The sequence below is a fragment of the Littorina saxatilis genome, linkage group LG17 (genome assembly GCF_037325665.1).
Source record: "Littorina saxatilis isolate snail1 linkage group LG17, US_GU_Lsax_2.0, whole genome shotgun sequence".
In the NCBI taxonomy this organism is placed as follows: Eukaryota; Metazoa; Mollusca; class Gastropoda; order Littorinimorpha; family Littorinidae; genus Littorina; species Littorina saxatilis.
The window spans coordinates 55105630-55132952 of NC_090261.1; the positions used below are offsets into that span (position 1 = coordinate 55105630).

Here is a 27323-nt window from a genome sequence, read left to right on the forward strand (position 1 = left end):
GAGCGAACTAAAGCGAAAAAATAAGCTTCTGAGATCGTTATTTATTTATTCAAATGTTGTCATTGCAAGATGTTGGTTTTCCGCAGAATAATGAGGGTAGAAGATGATCAGAGAAATCCGGTTTCTCCACCCAGCTCACTCGCTGCAGACGACATTTGTTTACCGTGGCTTTGCGCATGCGTCGATCAATGTCTTGTCTGTCCGCCATGCTTGCTTCGAGTGTGCGATATTTACCTCGCTGTGCCAGGCGTTTTTCGGCCTGGAGACCGCAGTTGGCGAAAACTAAGGCAAGTAAAAATGTCTACTGTTAATCCATCTTTCATATTCAGTTTAAGGCAACTCGTTACGAAGCCAAATAGGCTTGAAACTCTTTAGAAACTGGAGCTCTTCGTCAAACGGATAGTGTTTAAACTTGTGACTTACACTCTGAGAGCGGTGTGCATTCAATTTTCGAAGATTTTGAGAGCAAATTGCGCTGTTTCAGGCATTGAGGGAATGGAGTAGGTCATCGAACAAATAGCTGACTCCAAATGTGTCAATCTGAATCAATATCTGGGTGAAAATTCAAGTCGTTCTTGCGATGATTAGTGTGTCCGGTCACAAAATAGTATGACACTTTTGACCTTCCAGTACTGTAAGATGTTTCGGTCAAGCCCAAGGGGGTTACGGGGCTGGTTGAAGTATACAACGTTTGATTTGTATCTTTTTGGAGTCACCGTTATGGTGGTTAGGTTGATGATTGACGGACCGTTTTGTCAGTAATGAGTGGATTACTTCGAGGTCACGGATTTTTGGTCTCGTTTCTAAGGGAGATCACTTTCTACCGGTTTCTGACTTCCGGTTCACCTGGGTGTTTTGTGTACTCCATGGAAAGTCCAAGAAAGCCAGCAGAAATTGTAAAAAAAAGATGATGGCAGAGAAAGAAAGATCATTCAGCACAGATTTTTTGTCATTATGCAATAATCTGAACTTCCATTTACCATTTCCAAACTGAGGGCAAGATAATTATGATGCATGAGATTGAGAAGCACATTAAATTGTTTTAATTTAAGTTTATCATGAATTTTGATTAAAACAGTGGTTGTAACTTGTATGCTAAAGCACGGAATACATACATGTGAGATCACAAACACATGATCTTACAATCCTCCAAACACTATTACCTTCAGTTGATGCGCGGTGATGATACATGTACATGCCCTTAGACCATTTCTACAAATACTGTCAGTTCTCCGGGGTGAACATAGAAAGTTGAACTTAAAACATGCATCATCAGGGTTTCGCCTGGAAGAAAAAGAAAATGGGACATTTGTCCCCCTCAACCAAATTCTGATAGGACATTACATAGTCGAAGAAAAAGGCGCAAAGCAGGCTAGGAAAATGCTTTTGTCAAAAGATGCAAAACAGTTCTATTTGGTGCCATATGATGATATGCGAATGTACCTGTGTATCAGGTTAGTATGTGTGTGAGAAAGAGATAGTGAGAAACAAGACAAAATAGAAGCAAGTTGTTTGACACTTTCGCCGCTTTCAGTTTCAACGCCATCTTCTTCTGTTGTTTCAATGCGAACATCACCTGAGGTTGATGGGCGAGGCAGTTGAATGGATATACATGTATATCTTTCCTTGACCGGGAAGTAACTTTACTTTTTTCTTTGGAGTCATTGGTTATTTACGTGGGTCTGTGTTTCAATCGATATCGCTTGTGTTGACAGTTTCCACAGAGGTAAAGGCGCAAGCACAGAGCGGTCCCGCACAAATAGTTTGCAGGATTGGTTGAATACTAATGAATTACATTTTAAAAGCCAATCACAGCGCGTTTCACAAACTTTCAAGTTGCTCGGCATGGCGCGCTTTTTTTGCTTCTTCTTCTGCGTTCGTGGACTGAAACTCCCACCTACACTCGTGTTTTTGCACGAGTGGAATTTTACGTGTATGGCCGTTTTTACCCCGCCATTAAGGCAGCCATACGCCGCTTTCGGAGGAAGCATGCTGGGTATTTTCGTGTTTCTATAACCCACCGAACTCTGACATGGATTACAGGATCTTTTCCGTGCGCACTTGGTCTTGTGCTTGCGTGTACACACGAAGGGGGATAAGCCACTAGCAGGTCTGCACATAAGTTGACCTGGGAGATCGGAAAAATCTCCACACTTAACCCACCAGGCGGCAGCGACCGGGATTCGAACCCTCGACCTTCCGATTAAGAGGCCGACGTCTTACCACCACGCCACAGCGCCCGTCGCTTTTTTTGCTAATGTCTGAGAATACTGTACTCCCGTGAAAATTGTGCATGGGGTGGGGCAGTGGTACGTAATCTCAGTGCGCCCTTTGACGCACTGAAGGGAATTCCAATGGGACATTTTGAGATTGTTATGCGCAAGTAAATAAATCCCTGCATCACACGTGAGTTCTTAAGCATGTGTCGACACTTTCTATAAGTTTGGAAAGCAATCACAAGTAGTGTTAATTTCAAGTTTGACTGACATTATGTTGTAGTCTGGCTCTGAAATGTGTTGACCAATTGCTGAAAGGCGCTGATGTTATTGCATGAAAGGATTTCCTTACCCAGAATTCCCCACTGATTTTGAGGCTTTTTAAGATTTAGTACGGGACGCTAGTGCTCTATGGCCGGTTTATTATGTAAAGTGAAGAAACCAGTTAAAAACGGCGTCGACAGAGTCAAAGAAGGGAGCTACTAACTTGTATATGATATACCTGTGGTGATATTCATATGTGCATTTCCAAAAATATAACTTGCAAGTGATCCTTATCAATAGTACTCTCGTCTCACAATCGCATCCAATGATCTGTGTAGTGACCGTCAGAGGGCAAGATAGAGGGATGTAAATGTCAGGTTCATCAACTGAACGCACTGGGTCCGTTTTAAGCACACCTGGTGACTATCTTTTTATCAGAACCCAAGTGCATGATTGTCATTTTGCCCGTCATACCCCCACTAGATATGAACAACTTCAGTGGTCAAGTAAGCAGTCGGGTAATGTAGATGATACATGCTTTATTTTTTATGCAAAATCGCCATGCAGGCTTACAGGCTTACATCTAGTCAAATATATATATTCACCGGTGGTAGAACACTATTGACGAAAAAAAAACCCCATTAATTTGCAGCTGTATTTACCCAGGTCTAGTGGGTTAAACTAAAGGCACAGTAAGCCTCCCGTAAACCATCACAGATACTGTCAGGCTTTTACACACAGTACAAACACCCTTTCGTTTAATTAAACACTCACCGCTTGAGAACATCCTCGGTGCCCTTTGCCGGCGTACCGCACGGAGGAAGGGAGATAAACGCGGCTGAAAACACTGGAGAAGATAAGGAAGAGTTACTGGGAATGGATCCAGAGAAAAACCAAAATCGGTTCAGCGCTGCGCGCTGAGAGCACGTGTTGAAATATCTCATCGATGAGGTTGTGTCCGGGGTGTAGCTGAATACGGTCTCCAAATTTGAAAAAGATCCACCGAGAACTTTGGCCGTGCATCGCGGACACACACACACACACACACACACAGACAGACACAAGTCGTATATATATATATATATATAGATTGTAATATTGCCTGTTGGTTCAAATTGACTCACTTAAGCCATCAGGAGATTCTTCGTAATAAGGGGTGTCTGTATCAGTGTATGTAGACAAAAAAAGTCATTGGTTGTTATTGAAGCTAGAGCTTAGAAACTTTACACACGTTGTTAGGGTTGACGACCCCCAGACATCTGACATGCCCCAAGTCTGGTGTTCTCATAAATTTTCAAGGTCATGGCGGGGTTTTATCATTTTTCCAGAAGCTATATGTTGTGTTCCTTGTCTTGTATTGATGCGTTCAGCACACATTCAGACATACAGACTTGAATCAAGTGGGTTCAATGTTTCGAACTTGTCTTTACTCACCAAGCTGCCCAATCCAAAGGGGGAAGTACTCTTCCAACACAATCGCGTAGTACACAATATTACGAATACAATACGAATACGAATACTTTATTATCTCATACAGAGAAATTTCAGTGTGGTGCACATTAAAAGACAAAACAAATAATAAGACACAAGACACAATATAACAGTGACGTAGTATATGTACACAATATAACACTATAGAAGCCAGATCTTTCACAATTAATCAATCAATCAATCAATCAATGACGCTTATATCGCGCATATTCCGTGGGTACAGTTCTAGGCGCTCTGCAGTGATGCCGTGTGAGATGAAATTTTATACGGCCAGTAGATTGCAGCCATTTCGGCGCATATTTACCTTTCACGGCCTATTATTCCAAGTCACACGGGTATAGGTAGACAATTATTAACTGTGCCTAAGCAATTTTGCCAGGAAAGACCCTTTTGTCAATCGTGGGATCTTTAACGTGCACACCCAGTGTAGTGTACACGGGGGGAGGGTTCGGACACCGAATTATACATGCTTCTAGGGTTTGATGACCTCCAGATGATCCCGAAGTCTGGTAGACCTTTGTCAAATTTCAAGGACATGGCAAGGTCAAGATAGGGTCAAAAATGGGAGATTGTCATTTTTTGTAAGGACATTAGTGAAGTTAAAACTTTGAAAATGTTGCCCGCAGGGTTTTATAACCTCTTATTAAAATATGAGACAAGCTTGGTTGACCCAAGTAGAATTTCAAGTTCACAGTAGGGTAACGTTTTGGTAAAAACAGAAAAAATTATCATTTTCTCTGATGTTTTTGGAAGCGAGGGTTTATGTAAATTCACACACTTCTATGGCTTGATGATCTTCTGATATGATCAAGTCTGGTTGACCCTTGTCATATTTCAAGGTCACATTGGGATTAAGTTTGGGTGAAAAAATGAAGAAAAGACAAAAATCTTCAGCTAAAGCTTTTGCACTTCTCACTCTTCCTGGATTGTATTACCTCTAGACATGACCCAAGTCTGGTTGATCCAGGTACTTAAATTTTAAGTTCAGGATGGGGTTGAATGTTAAAAGTAGCAGTTGGTTTCTTCTCATTCATATTATGTACTTTGAAGGTTAGTCGCAGAAGCATTTGCTCTTTATGTTTGTAATACAAATTGAAGGGTCCTGACTCCATGTCCAGTTTTGTCAAAATGCAAAATCTTCAAGATAGTGCAAACAGAAACACAGTCAATAGAAGGCCTGCTGGTGAGGACTTTTTTTCTTGAGCGGTGGAGGAATGAAGACCCACTGTCCTCATAGCTTTTGGTGGTTGCTTAATTTCATATTATATATGTATACATGTAATAAAGTTGGTGTCATTGTTAGAATAGAACAGTGTTGATTTTTGCAATCTGAAAACTAAATTCATATGTGAATGAAATTCCTAGAACTGGAAGCAGTCTAACTTGCCCTGCTTTGAAAACCCTGAATCTCACGAATAGCGTGCGTCCCCTGTCACTGCAAAGGGAATTGTTTGAATACGTGGTGCTCTTGTCTGTTAAAGTATGTATACATGTACATGTACTGCCATTCACTTCCAACAAACTTAACTTTTAAGCTCCTAGGTAGTGCCGTCACAGCTTTTCAATATTGAAGAGAAGAAGAGCTCATGCGTGTCAGGCTTAGCTGATGTAGAAGGGGAGACTGATGTAGTTGGGGGGGGGGGGGGGGGGGGCATGGAATAGCTTTGTGCCATTACAACAACATGCATTAGAAGGGACGGTAAATCATCAAATGATCAGCGGGGCTACACGACTCTTCCTCTCTTATCTGCTTCCTGACGCTAAACACATTTGTCTCCCGGAACACTGTAGCGTACCACATGTTGCCACCACTTTGCTTTTAAAGTGCCAGTCCATTTTCAAACTCAGAGGTGTTCCGGGCCCACAACGTGTCACACAGCAAAGATAGGTGCATTCTTCCTCTGGTCTCTCCACTGAGCCGTGACAATCATGCGCTGCAATTATTGAATTCTTGTCGTTTATACCACTAACGGACAGACCCTGTTGCCTCTTCGGGGCCTGGATGTAGCCAGCAAATTCAGTGAAATTAATGTAGTGTGCCTTGTTTATTCCCCTCCGCTGTTATAAAATGTTTTTCCACCACCGTTGTAGCGGGATTGAATTCTGTTTGTTTCTCGTATCTCCTTCAAAGAGACCCACTTTATTTCTTGGCACCAGATGTCGCCACTTTCAGTGGACCTGTATCTGAGGTGACAAACGGCATCTCATATGAAATTGGTCTCGTGCTGTGTATGCACTTGGCAGGCTTTATCACGTACAGGGATCTTCCATGTTGGAGAGTTTGAATTTGTCCACATAGCAGGGCCACTGTTGTTGTTACACTCAGCCCCGGATCCGTTTCATCAATTCTTATTAGTGTCCGTACCGTAATTAATGTAGAAGTCGGCTTCTTGTGGAGCGGTAGTGTTATTAGCAATATACCCTTCAGAACAGTTGGATGTTGATTGGAGAGTGATAGTTTGCAAATAGGAAACGTTTGGGTAAAACATTGTTTTGATCCGGTAGGCTGGGTTACCAGATTGAGTGTGTTGCGTTTCAACGAAAAAACACAGGAAAAATGTCCATGGGATGGGACATCTTAATTAATGACTTGTTATAACTCATAGTAAGTGACTTGGTCGTTTCGTGACACACAAGCATGGTTTATTTGGATGGTTGTAATTTAGCTTGTTAACTCCAAACAGAACAGCAGTCTTTTGATAGAGTCCTTAGAAATAGAGCATGATCGAGTCTGGGCCTAAGGAAACGTACGTCACGTGAGTTCAGGGGGATAATTCTACGCAACGAGCAACGCATTTAAGTTTAGAAGAAATTACTGTAGCTCATATTTATTTCACGCCACAACTCTCTGTCTCTGCCTCCGCCCCCCGCTCTCTCTCTCTCTCTCTCTCTCTCTCTCTCTCTCTCTCTCTCTCTCTCTCTCTCTCTCTCTCTCTCTCTCTCTCTCTCTGTGTTTTTGTGGTGTTTTTCCCTCACCGGGGAGGTTTAATTGTAAAAATAAAAAATAAACAAGTCGCGTAAGGCGAAAATACAATATTTAGTCAAGTAGCTGTCGAACTCACAGAATGAAACTGAACGCAACGCAACGCAGCAAGACCGTATACTCGTAGCATCGTCACTCCACCGCCCGTGACAAAGGCAGTGCACGTGGAATTGACAAGAAGAGCGGGGTATTCGTTTCGCTATGCTGCATGGCTCGCTTTTCTGTACCTCTCTTCGTTTTAACTTTCTGAGCGTGTTTTTAATCCAAACATATCATATCTATATATTTTTGGAATCAGGAACCGACAAGGAATAAGATGAAAGTGTTTTTAAATTGATTTCGAAAAAAAAATTTTGATAATAATTTTTATATATTTAATTTTCAGAGCTTGTTTTTAATCCGAATATAACATATTTATATGTTTTTGGAATCAGCAAATGATGGAGAATAAGATAAACGTAAATTTGGATCGTTTTATAAATTTTTATTTTTTTTTACAATTTTCAGATTTTTAATGACCAAAGTCATTAATTAATTTTTAAGCCACCAAGCTGAAATGCAATACCGAAGTCCGGGCTTCGTCGAAGATTACTTGACCAAAATTTCAACCAATTTGGTTGAAAAATGAGGGCGTGACAGTGCCGCCTCAACTTTCACGAAAAGCCGGATATGACGTCATCAAAGACATTTATCGAAAAAAGGAAAAAAACGTTCGGGGATATCAATCCCAGGAACTCTCATGTAAAATTTCATAAAGATCGGCCCAGTAGTTTGGTCTGAATCGCTCTACACGCACGCACGCACGCACGCACGCACACACACACACACACACACACACATACACCACGACCCTCGTTTCGATTCCCCCTCGATGTTAAAATATTTAGTCAAAACTTGACTAAATATAAAAAGCAGAAATTGCATATAATATTTTCACCCTCAGAAAGAAAAAAGATATCTTCTCTCTCTCCGAGCCTCTGACAACCCCCCCCCCCCCCCCTCCCCTTCTTTAGCGATAGCAACATCAGTTCATGTCCTGGGGGGAAACTGCTCGCTTTGTAAATTGTAGGCGAAGAAGGGTAGAACTAGAACGTAAGTAAACCAAGGAGCAGAGGGGGGAGAGAGACATTTTTCTCAGTAGGTGCTAAACTGGTGTTGGGGACCGACGACAGTTTGTTCTGCGGGTCAAGACATCGCGGCCCGGATTGCTACCAAAGGTGACCGCTCCTCGGCAACGTTTGTCATTTGGTACTCTTCCAGCGTTTTTCGATAGGTGTTTAAGATCAGGTGAAGAGTTAAGACTGACAGGTAGTCGCGAGCAAAGTGAGGTCAGACAGTCAGGAGACTCACTGGCGGGTCACCAAGATCGTGATTTCGTCTTAGCTTTGCCATCGACTGCCTCTTTACCCGCCGAATGACCCTATGACTGGTATGCTTGTGAAGGGTTTAAAGTCGCAAGGAGCAATGTACTCGGAGGTTGCACTGGAACAACAAATAGAGCGAGTCGGAAAAAAAAGAAGTTTTACATTAAAGGATTTATAAGCACTAATAATAAAGATGCTTGTACGTGTATAAAATGAATGCCTTGACGGTTGAGTTTTGCCACTGTCTTGCTGTCATGTTCCATGGAATGTGGAAAAGTCGTGAATCTATGCCATGCGTATATAGACAAGGCGGTGGGTGGGGTTGCCAATTGGTTTACCCTTTGCAAATTATGTTTCATGGCTCCGTCATCAAGCGTGTAAAACTGAATTTGGTGGTAATTTGTGTAATGGCAACAGCGCAAAGCTGTCTTGTCTGTCCACTTATTGACAAAAGGTCTTCTTTTTCTGTAAATGATGATGACAGTGGAACCCCCCGCGGGTAGGGGGAAGAATTTACCCGATGCTCCCCAGCATCTATATATATATATATATATATATATATATACGACTTGTGTCTGTGTGTGTGTTCGCGATGCACGGCCAAAGTTCTCGATGGATCTGCTTCAAATTTGGTGGGCATATTCAGGTAGACCCCGGACACAACCTGCTCGATGAGAATTTTCAACACGTGCTCTCAGCGCGCAGCGCTGAACCGATTTTGGTTTTTCTGTTCATCTTCCCAGATCCATTCCCAGTAACTCTTCCTTATCTTCTCCAGTGTTTTGCGTTTATCTCCCTTCCTTCGTGTGGCGTCAATCCATTTTCCCGTTACTATTTTTAGAAGGTCACTGTCGACAACGCTCAATCCATATTCCCGTTACTATTTTTAGAAGGTCACTGTCCCGGCGAAGCCGGGTATTACTCTTCCTTATCTTCTTCAGTGTTTTGCGCGTTTATCTCCCTTCCTTCGTACGGTGCGCCGGCGTACACCCGGCAAAGCCGGGTCCCCGGCGAAGCCGGATATTCGGCTCTACTTCTTCCAGGCGAAGCCGTACCCGGCGAAGCGGGTATTCATCTAGTGTCGTAATAGGCGACTAACGGATTCTGTTTCTCCTTTTACCCTTGTTAAGTGTTTCTTGTATAGAATATAGTCAATGTTTGTAAAGATTTTGGTCAAGCAGTATGTAAGAAATGTTAAGTCCTTTGTACTGGAAACTTGCATTCTCCCAGTAAGGTAATATATTGTACAGTACTACGTTGCAAGCCCCTGGAGCAATTTTTTGATTAGTGCTTTTGTGAACAAGAAACAATTAACAAGTGGCTCTATCCCATCCCATCCCACTCCCCCCCCCCCTTTCCCCGTCGCGATATAACCTTCGTGGTTGAAAACGACGTTAAACACCAAATAAATAAAGAAAGAAAGAAAGATGACAGTGGAATTAAATTCTAAATTTAACTACACTTTGTTTGCCCGCCAGATAGGACCGTTTGACTTTGGTGTTAGCTGCAGTGGCAGAATGTGCTGACGTTGAAACACATTCTGGGGTGGGATTCCTTATTCTCGGCCTACTCTCATTAATACTCGCACTTGACTTTCTCTTTCAACAAAGTCGTGTGTGTTCTTGTATCGGACGGCACAATTGTAATGCACAGTCTGTTTGCCTGTACATTTGTATTTAGGAAAGGAGTTCGGATGGGTCCCGCAAGTGGGTGGGCAGCACAGGGTGTTTTCACTGCAAACCCTGCCGAGATCACACTGTCCAAATTTGTCTTGACTTGTCACTCTCGACCTCGCAGCTTCCTAACACCACTGTTTGACTTTGAATTGCAACTTGGTTTACCTGGTGTTCGTAGATGGCTGAATTATGTATGCATAGTTGCTGAGAGCACTCGCATTCAAGTAGTCGGGACGGGCTAGATAGCAACAGTTGTTCAATGTAAAAATACAGGCTCCCTGGATCATAAGTAGAACGACAGTTGATGCAAAAGTGTTCGGTGAATAATCGGTTCGTCAGCGTGTTTGTGCCCACTGACCTGTTTAAACAACGTCGACAGACGATCAGGTATCCTAAAGGCCCAGGGACTTGTGGTACGCATAACAAAATTAATACTATGCTCTCTCAAACCACATTTCTGAAAGTTTATTCGTTTGTTGTTCGTATTCAAGAATTCAGTGTGGATGTTGTTACTTTTTACATTTAGTCAAGTTTTGACTAAATGTTTTAACATAGAGACGAGGGTCGTGGTGTATGTGTGTGTGTGTGTGTGTGTCTGTGCGTGTGTGTGTGTGTGTAGAGCGATTCAGAGTAAACTACTGGACCGATCTTTATGAAATTTTACATGAGAGTTCCTGGGTATGATATCCCCAGACTTTTTTTTTCCATTTTTTCGATAAATGTATTTTATGACATCATATCCGGCTTTTTGTAAAAGTTGAGGCTGCGCTGTCACACCCTCAATTTTCAATCAAATTGATTGAAATTTTGGCCAAGCAATCTTCGGCGAAGGCCGGACTTCGGTATTGCATTTCAGCTTGGTGGCTTACAAATTAATTAATGACTTTGGTCATTAAAAATCTGAAAATTGTAATTAAAATTTTTTTTTATAAAACGATCAAAATTACTTTTATTTTATTCTTCATCATGTTCTGATTACAAAAACATATAAATATGTTATATTTGGATTAAAAACAAGCTCTGAAAATTAAAAATATAAAAATTATGATTAAAATTAAATTTCCGAAATCACTATTTCATCTTATTCCTTGTCGGTTCCTGATTCCAAAAACATATAGATATGATATGTTTGGATTAAAAACACGCTCAGAAAGTTAAAACGAAGAGAGGTACAGTAAAGCGTGCTATGCAGCGCAGCGCAACCGTTACCGCGCCAAACAGGCTCGTCACTTTCGTTGCCTTTTGCACTAGCGGCGGACTACGTTCAGTTTCATTCTGTGAGTTCGACAGCTTGACGAAATGCAGTAATTTCGCCTTACGCGACTTGTTTAAGCTTTCAACGGTTTGTAAATGGATCCATGGACATTTTCCTTACATGCCTCTCCTTGATTTATGCTGCTGCAGCACCCTTAAGGTGTGTTTTTGTGTGTGCTCACTACTGCTGCAAAACACCACGACAACTGCCACCTCCCTCCCCTCCCCTCCCCTCCCCTCTTCTCCCGTCCGTTTTCTACATGTCATTGTTTGCAACGGCTTTAGCACCTGCGGTAACCGTGATATCGAGGGAATCGGCGCGAAGCGAGGGTCTTCAATTAATTACACAGTTTCTCAAAAGCCTCTTAGCCGGGGCTAGGCAGGTATCAGAGGGAGGTGTTACAGCACCGCGTGGACAAGACAAAGAGTTGTGCTGCAAAATTAATTCCGATGACTGATCACTCGGCGCTTTTTCCCTCCGCTGGTCTGCTCACGTATTCATAACAAGCCAGTGGTCAGTGCTACAGGGAATTGGGTGTGGCTTGCCGAACTGTGGTCACGCTGACGCTGTTTACGTGGCTTTGGCATCGGGGTCAGATTCTTGCTTGAAAGGGGGGGGGGGGGGGTGGGGGTGGTGTAACCTCAATGTATATGGTACTAGAATTGGACAGAAATGTTGAACATGCTCACTACTCTGAGGCAAACAAAAAATAGTCTGTTTACGGTAACATAGGCAAAAAAAATAGGGTCGGTAGGTCGGGATTTTTTTTTCAAAAATCCATATTTTTAAGTTATTTTGCAAAAAAACTAAGATTTTTTATAAAAAAAATTTAAAATGTTTTTTTAATTTTTCCCAAATGCTAAAAAAAAGTCTTGGGTCGCGCGAAAAAATAGGGTCGGTCGGGATACCGTAAACAGACTATTCTTTTGTGTGGCCTAATTGACACAAAGCCGTTCACTTCCCTTCCTCTTCATCGGCAACAGCAGCAACATCAACATAGTAGCAACCGCGATGCAGAAAGGAGCTGCATTTTGGTCTCAACCGAACAGAAAGAACATCTTTCACTGTAGGTCTCTGATGTGGTTTATATAACCTGTTCAAACCAGTATCCCTTTCAAAGGCCCCATACACCGACCTATTTTCCTGATGTTTTGAGATCATGATGTTGGTATCGATTACATTTCAAGGCTTTTGAACCATTGAGTTCATTTGCTTGATTTTTCTCTCTCGCGTGATTGAGAAACGATGTCTTCCTGAAAATGCGTTTTAAATTTTCGAGCGACAGTCGTGTCAAAACCTTTCATTTCGCTTTTAAAATTATGTTTTCCATCATTGGTAAATGGAAGACAAGTTGCCTTTACGCCCAGCGTGTGTTTAAATCCCGCTTTTCTTCTTTCTTGCAGGTTTCCGCAAATGCAGAGGCCGAAATTTCCTCAGGTAAAAGGGAGAAACGTAATTATTGTAAACGCGGTGTCGTAATAGTGCCTCAATCTCTTGTGAAATATGCTAATGAGTGACATTACTGTAGAAGTTCAAACATGAGATTCGTGCAGACATACACGAGAAGTCATCCTGTCAGAGTTTTTGATGACTTTTCGAACTGTTAAGGAGAGGAGAAGAGGGGGGTGGGGGTGGGAGTGAGAGGAGATGGTAAAAACTGTGACTAGGGCTGTGCAAGGGGGGAGGGGGGTGATATGGGGGAGGGGGAGCAATTTTCTACTTGAGTTGCATTGATTACGATCGTTCTTGAAATGTTAGCCTATCAGGCACTGAATGTTATATTGCTGTTTAACGTTTTGAATTAGGGAAGTTCTGCTGTTCGAGGGGAACGGTGAGATGTCTGCATGGCTGATTTCAACATAGCGCAGAGCCCCTATGCACCTGTTTGCACTGTTTCTTGCATTGTGTTGCAGGTAGCGCCTGTTGGCTTCTAGGCTGTCGCCATGGAAGCAAACTTTCCAGGTGCGTCCTCTGTGTCTGTGTGTGTGCGTGTGTGTGTGTGTGTGTGTGTGTGTGTGTGTGTGTGTGTGTGTGTGTGTGTGTGTGTGTTTTGTTGTTGTTGTTGGGTGTGTGTTTCGTTTGTTTGGTTGCATTTTTTTCTTCTTCTTTTTTTTTTTTTTTTTTTTTTTTTTTTTTTTGGGGGGGGGGGGGGGGTAACGAAACGTGCGGTAAGGACACGTGGGGTCGGTAATAAGTGGCAACGACGCCAGTGATGGTGATGTTGATAGTAGAGCTACACCATATTACACTGGCCTTCCTATGGCCTTCCTATGTTAAATAGAGAATACATTTAAAGAGGCTGTGACTTTGAATTGTTTGTTGATTAAAAAGCATGTCTTCGGGAGAGAAAGAGACACATCATGTGTGTGTGTGTGTGTGTGTGTGTGTGTTGCAAATCATTAGGCAAAATGATATTAAATACCCATGCAGATGTATTGAAATGTAAAGAGATGTGGTGAAGAATACAACAAACTGAACGACCTTGGTCAAGGGGGAAACAGAGAGATGGAAAGATGTTATTGCCGCTTTGTATGAGGGAGAAAAAAAAAAGAAAGCAAATGCGCCATGTCGAGAGAGTGATAGAAGGATGTTATTGGCGCCTTGTCGGGACCGCCTCGGTGCTTTATCAGGTGTAATTTATGGAGGTAGTGACAACTTCAGAGCGATACCGGATGCGGAGGAGCAAACGATATCCTGCAATACGGTAAAAGCTCTGAAAAGCCGAGTGGAGTCGTGCGTTATGCATTAACCCCCACTCCCCCTCTTCACACCCACACCCTCACCCCCAGACTGCTTCAACTCTTCATTGATCGAGGAGCTGGCAGGCTCCCTCTTCGCTGAAGCGGTTCGCTTCATTGTTGAGAAAGGAGCATTCTATAGCTCTTCATTTGCACCTCGGATCGCTTGATGGGCGCTTATTATGCCCTAATTGTTGTGCAGATAGCCTATGGAAATGACGTGCACTGACTGTGTTTAGACATCATTTGCACGCTGTAGACGGTCCTGCTTTTTTTTCTGAGTAGGATGATGTCGAGGAAGGGGAGTTGGGGGGGGGGGGGGGGGACTTTGCTGTAGAGTTCCTGTTGGGTATCGATTCAGGCATTGCCTTGGGGGGATGCAACTCTGCCCTGTTACCTGCAAGGTGCAAGTGTCTGAATAAAAAGCATGCCATCCTCCATCTTTTAAAATGGGAGGAGGGGGTTGTGGGTTGGTCTGCATGAATCCTCGTGTTTTCTGGGAGAAATATATTTGTTCATTTGTATGATGGCTATCAATCATAGTCCAAAACAAAGAGGAAGAAGAAAAAAACTTAAAGCCATTGTCTCACCTTGTCCCAGCTGTTTCAGGTTCCATGGAGGGTCGGTGGTGGCGGGATTTCAGCCTTCCAGCTCTTTCCACTCTTCAACTGCTCTGTGTAAGTGAAAAAGATACAGTCTAAATCGTGTGTGTCTGTCTTCAGTGTCTTTTGTTGTGTTGGGGTTGGCTTTATTGGGTGTACTGTTATCCTTGGCTATGGAGGGGAGAGGGCGATTATAGTGTTGAGCGAGGTTTGTGGCTCATGTGATACAGTTTATGAACATTCTGTAGTGAAAGAATTTCTTGGTCGGTTGTGGTGCTATTGAGTTCGTTTTCTATTTCATAAGCAGGTGTAGCCTGTTGTCTTGTTGTCGCACGCAATGTACCTTATGAATGAGAGTGTGTGATGATGCATTCTTGTCACAGTTGGGACGCTAGTTTTCAACGCCTACCTGCTTCAATGAAGACATGCATAGTGGTCACTGAGTACTGTTTTTGTGAGAGAGACAGAGGGAGAGAGAACTCAAACTCTAAAACCTTATTACCAAAGGATGGTAGACAGAGAGAGCTACCACCCTCTCCTGGCCTATTTCCTGGATTTACCCCCCCCCCCTTCACACACCACTGTATACACACTGATGGAAGCTCTTGTGGGGGAGAAGGGGAGGGAGGGGGGGGGGCAGAGAGAAGGGGCAGTAATACCTTGTCATTATTACTTCATAATTTGCCCTCATTTTTTTTATTTGCTCCTTTCAAATATCCCTATTGACACAGCTAACTACAATGCATGCTGTCCTTTCTCACCAAAGCTGTCCATCTTTCTCTCTTTGACAACATCTGGGCAGTGTGTTAAGTTGTTTGCACTATCTAGATCAAAATCAGCAAGGACAAAGGTGTCTTAGAGTGTGATTAAAAGCTGTCAGTTGGGAGAGACAGACTATGGAGAGGCACTTCAATAACCTACAAGACTTTATCTCTGGAGGTGGGTCTTCAGAGGTGACAGCTTGCTGCAAGTGGAAGGGGGGGGGGGGGGGTAGAGCAGGAGATGGGAGGTAGAGGGAGAAGTGTTTCAGAGACTAATAGAGTGGGAGTGTAAGATAAGATGGGTGTTTGGATGGAGGTAACAGGCTGGTTTGTAGCAGATAAAACCAGTTTCTGGACACTTTTGAGAATACAATTGTTGTTTTCCACAGCCAGTTCTTCAATTTGATAATTAATGTGCATGGTTTCCTTTTCCAGATGATGAAGTAAAAACAGTGGTGACACCTGGGTTTCCTGAATCGGTGGCTGAAGGAGATGTCAGGTGGGAGAAAGGTGAGTTCGAACGATTGAAAATTTGCAATCGGCAACTTCAATATGTGTACTTATTTGTTTAAATGCACTCTTATTTCCTCATTAATATCTAATTATTTAAAACTGTTCAAGTGATGAGAAACTCAAGCCAACTTTTTATTTTGTATATGTGACAGGGGAGGCTACCGCTCCTTTCACAGCAGACTCTGCACCGTGGAATTCTGTTTGTGATGGGGTCTGGTGGTTTCCGATTGTCTGTATGTTCATGGAAACCTTCGGGTTTGCATAACAGTTTTTATAGGGCTAAGAAATTAGCCCTAACATTTTCAATCCTGTTTGATTGCACTTCGCCTCCCGAGGTGATCGTAGTGTTACGGCACTCGGTTACATCTATTTTAGCTTTTGTTCCTTCTGACTTGCTCCCATTGTATTGGAATGAATGCAGACTGACACACACATGCACACACACTTGATGAACCTCCCTAGTTGCTGTTGATGTTTTGTGAGGTTTGATAGCTGTCTGCTCACAGCTTGTTGAAGTGAAAAATCAATTGTGTAAACAGCTGTCAGTCATTGAATGGGGGAACTGTGTGATTCTTTGATATGACAAGACAAGTTTGTCTCTTTGTTTGTCCTGAATGTCAACACATTTTTTTTAAGAAACCTTGATAATTTCTTGTTGCTTTGAACAGGAGTACCATTTTCCTATGCAGCTAATTGCTCATGTATTGTTTGTTCAGTTATAAAAAAAAGTGTGAATACATGTATAAAGAATTTACATAAACAAATTTAAAAAATCCTTTTGATGTGAACGACTATGCAAGGCAATTTATTGTGTGCAAGATTTGGTTTTAAATCGTACATGTACAGTGTACAACCATATACACTAGGCTTGGTTTAACAATGCCTCGCCCCTTTGCACACATACACCACATACACCACCACCACCCCCACCCACCCCCCCGTGTGATTAGTTATAGTACATGAATAATGTACAAGCAGACCCCCCCAAAAAGTTATGTTCTCTTGAAAGGATCCAGATTGAGAGTGTTGAAGAGTGCTGCCTTGTGCAGCATGATGAATCTTTTTTGACAGTACAGTGTATCCTGCTCATGGCCTTAACTTATTTTTATTTTGCAGCTGTTGGAGATTTTGTAGGAGAGGATGAATCTGTGGGAGAAATTGAAACAGACAAGGTGAGTTTTGAGGAATGTATACTCTGAAAGATGTATACCCTTGGTCCCTGCCACACATTTGTCATGGACATTCACGCAGTTGACATTAGGGACAGTATATATATGGTGGATCAGGTAGGTGAGAAGGCACTATGTGTTTTGTTTGTATGGCCTTGGGTAGGAAGAAGATTGGATTTAGAGTGCAGGGAGTGTGGAAAATCAGTGTAGTGACAAATGAGGTAAGACTGAATATTATGCTTGCTAGTTGTGATGGGGGGGAGTATTTTAATAGAACCCTGTTTTAAGACCTCCAAAAATCTGAGAGAATCAGGTCTTAAAATGGAGGGAGTCTTAAAAGTAGAGGTACACAGGCATGGGAATTGTCCGCCGAAAGGCACATTTCCGCCGAAATATTTTTTTGTTCCGCCGAAAAAACAAAAGTGTCCGCCGAAAAAATAAATGGGGGAGGCAAAAATGGTTCTGAAACTGAATTTAATGGCAAACTTGGAGCTCAGATGACACCAAATTGCACTATTTGGGTTCTTTGGAGAAAACAAATTTCGGGGGAGCATTCCCCCGGACCCCCCTAAAGACTAGGCGGTTCGCGCCGACGATTTTGATATTACTTACAAATGTTCAGCCTTCTTAACTTTTTTCAATTCCCATGCCTGGTACATTTACAGAGGTTATGAACAGAAAATCTAAAAAAACAAGAGGCGAAGCCTTCAAGGCTCACGTAAGAAATCGACAAACAGTAACACAAACTCAATCACTCCGTCACACATACACACACACAGTAAGCATAGGTGACACGGTGCGAGACACTAGATCTAGATTTGTCTGTCTGTAGCCTACTTACGGGAACACGACTGCCAGATCGACACTGCGCTTTCGACAGCGCTTCTTCGCGCAGACACTGGAAACACGCTGTGCAGATTAACCTGTAGGAAATCTCCTTTGGTATCTTTATCTATTTTTCTGGAGCTACGAAACCGAACAATGTGAAATCATGAGTCGTTGCTCCGAATCGGCGAACTGCAGCTCGGTGATAACTGTATCTATACCACAATCCTTCACGCGATCTGACCTAACCTTGACCCCTGACCTGGTCTACATACCACACACAACACGAACCAGTCAGCTGTTTTTACCCCCCCAAAACCCCCCACCACATTTCTTTGGATACACACTTTAACTACATACGTGCTGACGAAATGTTGATCATTGCTTCAATACAGGTAAAATTAGTATTTCGGTGTTAAGTCAAATGTTAAAGTTTCTACCACAGACATACATACGTACTCACGCACGCACGCACGCACGCACACACGCACGCACAGACAGACAAAAGTTAGCATCGCATAGGCTAGGCTACACTTACGTGAGCCAAAAACCAGGGTCTGAAAAAGGAGGGAGTCTTAAATTGGGGGCTCTTAACCCATTTGGCCCCGGAGCGCCCGCTAGCGCCCGCTGTTTTTCTGCAGTGGCTGGCCCCGGAGCGCCCGCTACCAGCCGCTAAACACGTGTCTCAGTAGGGCGCGGCCATTGTTGTTGTTATAAACGAGACTCTCGCGGACGAGACTTCGTTGTTTTCGCGACTTCCTTCCGGTTATGCACATGTTTTCTTCTTGAAAATTGGTTCACTGTGAGAGGAGTAGCGATTTTTTGAAACTTCGAAATGGATACACGATCAAACGCAGAGTTTTGGTACGACTTCATGGGGGACTCGGACGATGACAACGATGTTTTTCAGGGATTTACGGACTTAGACCTGTGTAACTGTAAGGGACACTGTTTTGCTCAGTTTCATTTGGAACTGCTGCAGTAGCAGCCTTCTGCAGCTTTTTCTTTTGTGGAGGTTGGACCCTTGCTGCAAGTCTGTGTGTTTTCAACAGTCTGACACTGATGTTGGTGCTTGCGTGAAAGTGAAATTTTGTACTTCTGATTTTTTTTAATACATTCCTGTGCTGTGTAGCTGCAAAAAAAAAAATTGTATTTGAAGGAATGATGTTTTGTGCATCAAGGAAAAATACACAGGTGAGTCAAACTTTTCAAACAGCATTTTATTTCATTTTTTAAATGTTTGTACAAGTGACATGTGACGGAATTACTTCCCTGTACATGGGATTTCATAGTAAAATGGCTGCCGCTGGCCTGGGGTCAAATGGGTTAAATGAGGGCTTCCACTGTAATGCAGTTAAGTTGGTTGCTAAAAATGAGTACAGAAGGACATCTTCCTGGCTGTTGCTTTCAAGCACTGTACATACAAATGTGTTGCATATTTTGCGTTGATAGGAATAACATTTGTTTGTAACTCCAATGTGCAGACCTCCCTAGCCCTCCTTGCCCCAGCGTCCGGCATCATTGAAGAGTTGTTGGTACCTGATGGCGGCAAGGTGGTAGCTGGACAGGAGATCTACAAACTCAAACTTTCAGGTTCGTGACGCTATGTTTTCTTTGCATGACCAAGTTTAAATAGTGATTGCATCTCTAGAGTAGTCACTTATGGACACTTACCATGTCTCCGGCAAGAGTAAATATTGTCTGAATATACAGTTGACCCTGTCTATAACGACCATCCAAGGGACCGACGAAAAGTGCTCGTTATAGACAGGTGATTGCTATGGAAAGGGGAATTATATGCCATCACATGGAATTATATAATATGGAAGAAAGACTCGTTTGGGATCCTTGGGAGTTGTCCTTGTGGGCAGGTGGTCTCTTTCAAGAGGTGGTCACATGGGCAGGTTTTACTGTGGTAAATTTCTCTGATACAGGCAATCCAAGCAATGTAGTTATTAGCTAAATCTTTCACCTGACATTTTCATGTCATGTTCTTCGTTTTCTACTGTCTATACGATGATGGTTCGCACACTCATATACTTTCAGGTGATGCACCAGCGAAGAAAGCAGAGCCAGCAGCAGAAAAGCCAGCAGCAGCTGAGGCAGCTGCACCAGCTCCCCCACCCCCATCACAGCCTTCCTCAACAGCGGGCCCCCCTCCTTCCAGCCCTCCCCCTGTGCCCCCCAAACCCTCTGCACCCATGGCTTCAGTTCCTACGTCTTCCGTGAAACCCACGCCTGCAAAGGCTGGGGCTGCTCCTGTTCATCTCACTGGTTCTCGCACAGAGCAGAGGGTAGGTATAGACCTGTTTACCCATACGATTTCGCCGTATTTTGTACAAAGTTGCCAAGGATACGACCAATACGTTTGGAGAGAAAAAAATACGACGATCGTAAAAAAAATCAAGTTTGATCGTGATCACTAAATGGAAGAAGAAGAAGAAATCGAAAGTAGGTTGCCAAACCTGTTCTCGCGATAGCCCAGTGGATACAATTCAACTTTGACGATTGGTCAATGTAATCAAATGAGACGTGATATGACGAGATTTTATCTGCCGCCATTGTTGTCGTTGAGTTCAGCACGTTGATGAAAATGTCGAAGCGAAAAGCAGTAACGCCTAAAAGTTCCACTTCTGAAAACAGACAATGTTATTGCTGCCCTTGAAGCAATAGCTCATGAACGTTTCTTGTGAGTTGCAAAATACTCTCAATATTTTGAAAATACGCTGAATCTCAGTGAAAAGTACACCAAAGTCAAAGTGTGGGTAAACAGGTCTGTAGGTAGCTCGATTTGCTTCTGTCCATATTCATTGTTAGCAAGTCCAGTTTTGTCCCAAGTATGTGTGTGGACATTTTGAATGTGCTGCATCTGGAAGGTTGCAGAGTGTATGGCTGTAGGATGTGTCAGAATAAGCCCAGATCACAGTATTAGATGGAGGTTTTGGCTATCACATGTGCCTGCTGCATGCTATTGAGTAACACTTCTGTTCAAACAAAGAAGACTAATGAAAGTGTAGAGATCAACACTGACTTGCAGGCAGGAAATTGTTGGTTGATCTTTCATATCTGGCAAATTTTCTTGTCTGAAATTATGTGCAAGCACTGTGAAAGGGGAAAATTCAAGGACATTTTTGTTTTTTTGTTGTGCAGGTCAAAATGAACCGCATGAGACAACGCATTGCTCAACGCTTGAAGGACGCCCAGAACTCTTGCGCCATGCTTACAACTTTCAATGAAATAGATATGAGGTGAAAGACACAGTCCTTCTGGACATAGGAGATTCTGTTGTATGTTTCTTTGTCCTTCCAGAATGAGCAGTCTTAATTTAATGAGTGCATGACATAATATTTTGTTTGTTTCAACAACCAAGCAGCAAGTTAAAACACTCCCCGTGGGTTAGGGGGAAGAATTTACCCGATGCTCCCCAGCATGTCGTAAGAGGCGACTAACATATTCTGTTTCTCCTTTTACCCTTGTTAAGTGTTTCTTGTATAGAATATAGTCAATGTTTGTAAAGATTTTAGTCAAGCAGTATGTAAGAAATGTTAAGTCCTTTGTACTGGAAACTTGCATTCTCCCAGTAAGGTAATATATTGTACTATGTTGCAAGCCCCTGGAGCAATTTTTTGATTAGTGCTTTTGTGAACAAGAAACAATTAACAAGTGGCTCTATCCCCTCTCCCCCCTTTCCCCGTCGCGATATAACCTTCGTGGTTGAAAACGACGTTAAACACCAAATAAAGAAAGAAAGCAAGTTAAAACCCGGTTCCTGGCATTATTGTTTTATTCTGGTTAAAATTCAACCCTTACAATTTGTCCACATTTTGTTTTAATTTTGGGGGTGGCAGCGGATAGGCTGGGTTAGATGAGAGGACGGTGAGGTTAGAAGTTCCCTTTTTCTATCAGCTTGACCAGATTTGTTTTGTAAACAGAGAGTACCTCTGTTATAAATGGAATTATCTTTAACAGCCCGAAAGCGGCGTGTGGCTGCCTGAATGGCGGGGTAAAAACGGTCATAACACGTACAAACCCACTTGTGCAAAAACTTGATTGAACTTGGGAGTTTCAGCCCATGAACGAAGAGGAAGAAGAAGAAGAAGAAGCTTAAACAGCAACGAAACTTGGATACATTAACAACTGTTGTCATGCTTTCCCGTTTTTAGTGTGCGTGTCTTTGTCTGTGTTTGTTTGTTTGTTTGCTTAACGCCCAGCCCACCACGAAGAGCCATATCAGGGCGGTGCTGCTTTGACATTTTAACGTGCGCCACACACAAGACAGAAGTCGCAGCACAGGCTTCATGTCTCACCCAGTCACATTATTCTGACACCGGACCAACCAGTCCTAGCACTAACCCCATAATGCCAGACGCCAGGCGGAGCAGACACTAGATTGCCAATTTTAAAGTCTTAGGTATGACCCGGCCGGGGTTCGAACCCACGACCTCCCGATCACGGGGCGGACGCCTTACCACTAGGTCAACCGTGCCGGTCCTTTGTCTGTGTGCAGCAACATCATGGAGATGCGCAACAAGTACAAGGACACCTTCAACAAGAAGTTCAACCTCAAGCTGGGCTTCATGTCGGCTTTTGTCAAGGCGTCGGCTTACGCTCTGACAGACCAGCCTGTGGTCAACGCTGTCATTGACGAGCAGGAGATCGTCTACCGTGACTATGTGGACATCAGCGTGGCTGTGGCGACTCCTAAGGTAACGATCTACCTGTACTGAGTTTCTGACAGTGTTGAGCCTCTTACATTGAAGATCTCTTGAAATATTTTCTCTCAGATCTTATGTAGTTTTGTACCTTTCCATGGAGGAAGCAGAATGAGTTTCCCAGCAATGGGATAATAAAGTATGAAATGGAATGTTGAAGACTTGGCAGTACTTTTGCCTTTTGGAGAGCATTCAAGGCTGAGCTTAATGTGTAGTTTTACAGTGAAAGGGGGAGGAACAGCCTCAGAAGTGCTGACTTACACAACAAAACTGTATTTTGTGGGTATTGATGTGTACTTTCGTGTGTCTATATGTTCTGAGAGTGTGGTTTTATGTGATGTTATTTCGTACACGAGCCAAAAGAAAAATTTATGTTTGTTGCATTCAGATAGTAAAGTTTTATTTAATTGAATTGAATTGACTTCATAGATTTTGTGGGAGGGTGTCAGGGAAGTGTTGAAACCTTCAAAGTTAAATTGTCATTTGTTTGAAAAGAATTTTTTTAAATAATAAGCCAGTGCAGCAAGTGTCAGCATTTTTGTGGAATGCATGTATTCACGCATTGGTGAATGAAACAATGGAGAGAGAAAAGGATTCACTAGTCTGCATCACATTAACACTTTCTACCCCACTTATGTTGACCAAGTTTTTTTTCGCTGTGCTGCAGCAGGTCACTCAGACTTGTAGTAACTGTGTAGAAACTGTGTATCAACACGCTGGAATGCAGGCGTTAGATCGACGTTAGGGGAAGCGACTGAAGTGACTGTGTACGGATATATCTGTACCAGGTCAGATAGAGCCATATGAGTGGGTACAGATATATCTGTACCTGGGAGACAATGAGTTAAGTCACATCTGTTAAGCTGTTTGATGTTCTTTCCTTCAGGGTCTTGTGGTGCCGGTGATTCGCAACGTGGAAGGAATGAACTATGCTGACATTGAAATGGCTATCAACGAAATGGGAGAAAAGGTATGACCTGAGCGTACAGGTGACTTCTGTATTTACCATTATTAAAAGTTCTGTGATACAAGTATACACATAAATGTTTGATTAGTGGATGACAGACTATAAGCATATAAGCTATTGTAAGCATGTGTTTGAGTACGGGTCCAAATGTTACCTTTGCACGTACATATATCACGATATTGCAACTGAACTGAAGTTCTGTTAAACCAACACACGATAAAAATGACAGGTACAGGTACTGTCAAGTAATCTCTGCTCGTACTGTTGTACCTGGAAGGTGACGCCCCATCAATAAAAAGATCCACATCCCCTCAATGAAAGATACCATCTGTTGATCCTTGATGTATAACTTGACTGAAACATACCTGTCATGAAAGGACACCTGCAGTGTAGGGACACTTGACTGTTTCCAAGTCTCCTTATCACACATTTCATTTAACTGAGAAAAATATTGATGCATCATTGAAATGTTTCAGATAACATTTTAGATTTCTGATGCCTCAAGTTAGTCAAAATATGCATACAGTGGAACCCCCTTGAAAGATTTAATATGCATACAGTGGAACACCCTTGTAAGATTTAATATGCATACAGTGGAACCCCCTTGTAAGATTTAATATGCATACAGTGGAACACCCTTGTAAGATTTAATATGCATACAGTGGAACCCCCTTGTAAGATTTAATATGCATACAGTGGAACCCCCTTGTAAGATTTAATATGCATACAGTGGAACCCCCTTGTAAGATTTAATATGCATACAGTGGAACCCCCTTGTAAGATTTAATATGCATACAGTGGAACCCCCTTGTAAGATTTAATATGCATACAGTGGAACCCCCTTGTAAGATTTAAGACGTCTCTTCCTTTTGGGCCTCGCTTTCTCTGGTTTTCTGTTCACAACTGTAACAATTTACCTCCATTTTAAAACCAGATTTTTTGACTCACATGCGAAGCAAAAGTGAGTCTATGTACTCACCCGAGTCGTCCGTCCGTCCGTCCGTCCGGACGTCCGTCCGTCCGTCCGGACGTCCGTCCGGAAAACTTTAACGTTGGATATTTCTTGGACACTATTAAGTCTATCAGTACCAAATTTGGCAAGATGGTGTATGATGACAAAGCCCCAAAAAACATACATAGCATCTTGACCTTGCTTCAAGGTCAAGGTCGCAGGGACCATAAATGTTGCCTAAAAAACAGCTATTTTTCACATTTTTCACATTTTCTCTGAAGTTTTTGAGATTCAATACCTCACCTATATATGATATATAGGGCAAAGTAAGCCCCATCTTTTGATACCAGTTTGGTTTACCTTGCTTCAAGGTCAAGGTCACAGGAGCTCTTCAAAGTTGGATTGTATACATATTTTGAAGTGACCTTGACCCTGAACTATGGAAGATAACTGTTTCAAACTTAAAAATTATGTGGGGCACATGTTATGCTTTCATCATGAGACACATTTGGTCACATATGATCAAGGTCAAGGTCACTTTGACCCTTATGAAATGTGACCAAAATAAGGTAGTGAACCACTAAAAGTGACCATATCTCATGGTAGAAAGAGCCAATAAGCACCATTGTACTTCCTATGTCTTGAATTAACAGCTTTGTGTTGCATGACCTTGGATGACCTTGACCTTGGGTGGGTCAAGGTCACATGTATTTTGGTAGGAAAAATGTGTAAAGCAGTTCTTAGTGTATAATGTCATTGCTAGGTTTAGTTATTTGACCTTGACCCTCATGTCAAGGTCAAGCATGTGAGTCGTATGGGCTTTGCCCTTCTTGTTCAGGACTTAAAAGGGGGTTTCCACTGGATTAACATTTGCATAAATTATTCAAAATTGTGTGTATGTGTTGGTACTCTGCGTGGGTATGTTGCTGTCTCCAGGCGCGGGCAGGAAATCTGGCGATTGAAGACATGGATGGTGGCACCTTCACCATCAGCAACGGCGGCGTCTTTGGCTCCATGTTTGGTACTCCCATCATCAACCCACCGCAGTCTGCCATCCTGGGAATGCACGCTATTTTCGACAGACCCGTCGCCATTGGCGGAAAGGTACACAAGCTTATATATTATATTGTTTGTGGGTGGTTGCTTGATAGAAAACCATTCACAGTATTGGTCATAATGAGGCTTGGTTAGTATGTTTATGAAACGGAAGTGTAAGTGATAATGAGGCTTGGTTAGTATGTTTATGAAACGGAAGTGTAAGTGAAAAGTTGTCGGTCCTACTGTAAATTATATGAATCTGTGTAGACAGGGTTTGACTAAGCTCCTACTATTCTTATAGCAGAAATAGTAAAAAGTCTGCAGAGCAATTTTGGAGAAAATTTGAAGTTGTAAATGACTTTAGAGAATTTGGTTCAAGTTGTGGATCTTTGAGACACTGCGAGTGCAGGATATAATTTTTATTTTAAAATGTGTGTATTTTTAGAGAGAGAGATACTGTATAGAGAATGGGAGTAGGAGTTATGCATGTGTGAAAAACGATCATTTAGCATACATGTTCTTCGATTTCAACAACTACCAGTAATAAACAATTTCTTATCGTTTTTGTTCCGCTTGGCTTTTGCAGGTTGAAATCAAACCCATGATGTATGTGGCCCTCACGTACGACCATAAACTTGTAGATGGCCGTGAGGCCGTGACTTTCTTGCGGAAAATCAAGTCCGCCGTAGAAGACCCGCGTGTGTTACTCCTGGACTTGTAGCCTGTCGGGTTTTCCTCGTTTCGCCCTGTCTGTGGAAGATTCTGGGAGCATCTTTGTCAGCTGCCGCTGCCTTGTTGTGTGTTTTGTTAACCATTGCATGTGATAGAGGTCAACACACTTCCTCAACGTGAACACCGCGCTTATCAGATGGAGAAAGAACGTCTGCTCGAGCGTCGCCGCTGCTGAGTTCTTGAGGGAACGTGTGACGATGACAACACGTTTTGTGTGCGAGTGCCAGTATGAGGTTGAAAGCGCGTGAAAGAATTTTCTGTCGTGGCTGTCTGCGTTTCAAAAAGGTTCCTTAGAGGAGAAAAGTGCACGAATGTATTTAATAATAATATATTGATCTGAAACGTGTCAAGGTGCATAATTTTGTTCATGAATATTCAAGTATTGAAGAATGAACTGAGAAGTGCACATTCTGTTTTTTTGATAGATTCTTAGTATGGAAAAGATCTTTGCAGAGTGGTCGTTACGTATTCCTCTATAAATATGGCATTATTTACATTTAATCTCTTTGGATAATCATGGCTGTGCGACTGTATTGAGTTGTGAGTTCGAGGTATATTTTGTGCATTTGTAAGAGTAATAGAATGTAAAGAGGAAAAGACTGAACAGACATGTGTGGCTCTCTTGTTATTTAGTTTTGCTGAATGGGTGGCTTTTTTCTACTCTCTCTCTCTCTCTCTCTCTCTCTCTCTCTCTCTCTCTCTCTCTCTCTCTCTCTCTCTCTCTCTCTCTCTCTCTCTCTCTCTCTCTCTCTCTCTCTCTCTCTCTCTCTCTCTCTCTCTCTCTCTCTCTCTCTCTCTCTCTCTCTCTCTCTGCGTGTGTGTGCAGAGGTGCGCATGTGTCAGTGTGTGTGGGTGTGAAAACATTACCAGGAAGGACCATAAATACACAGTTGCACACAGACAAGCGTTGGGCACACATACTCATAACGCTGCACACAGACAAGCGTTGGGCACACGTACTCATAACGCTGCACACAGACAAGCGTTGGGCACACGTACTCATAACGCTGCACACAGACAAGCGTTGGGCACACGTTCTCATAACGCTGCACACAGACAAGCGTT

At 42.6% G+C, this 27323-nt stretch overlaps 1 protein-coding gene across 2 annotated transcripts; it reads left to right on the plus strand.

The window, feature by feature from the left end:
* Positions 1-26868, plus strand: LOC138951639 (dihydrolipoyllysine-residue succinyltransferase component of 2-oxoglutarate dehydrogenase complex, mitochondrial-like). 2 transcript variants are annotated; one of them, XM_070323177.1, is made up of 13 exons: positions 1-287; positions 12653-12686; positions 13163-13211; positions 14597-14664; positions 15786-15860; positions 16980-17035; positions 19342-19450; positions 19904-20151; positions 21008-21105; positions 22365-22563; positions 23456-23539; positions 25425-25592; positions 26113-26868. In XM_070323177.1, the coding sequence occupies exons 1-13, from the start codon at positions 177-179 to the stop codon at positions 26245-26247; spliced, it is 1434 nt and encodes a 477-aa protein (XP_070179278.1). In that variant the 5' UTR covers positions 1-176; the 3' UTR covers positions 26248-26868. The 2 variants fall into 2 exon arrangements, with proteins under 2 accessions (XP_070179278.1, XP_070179277.1); XM_070323176.1 differs by having other exon boundaries at positions 4-287; positions 14588-14664.
* Positions 26869-27323: the final 455 nt, after the last annotated feature.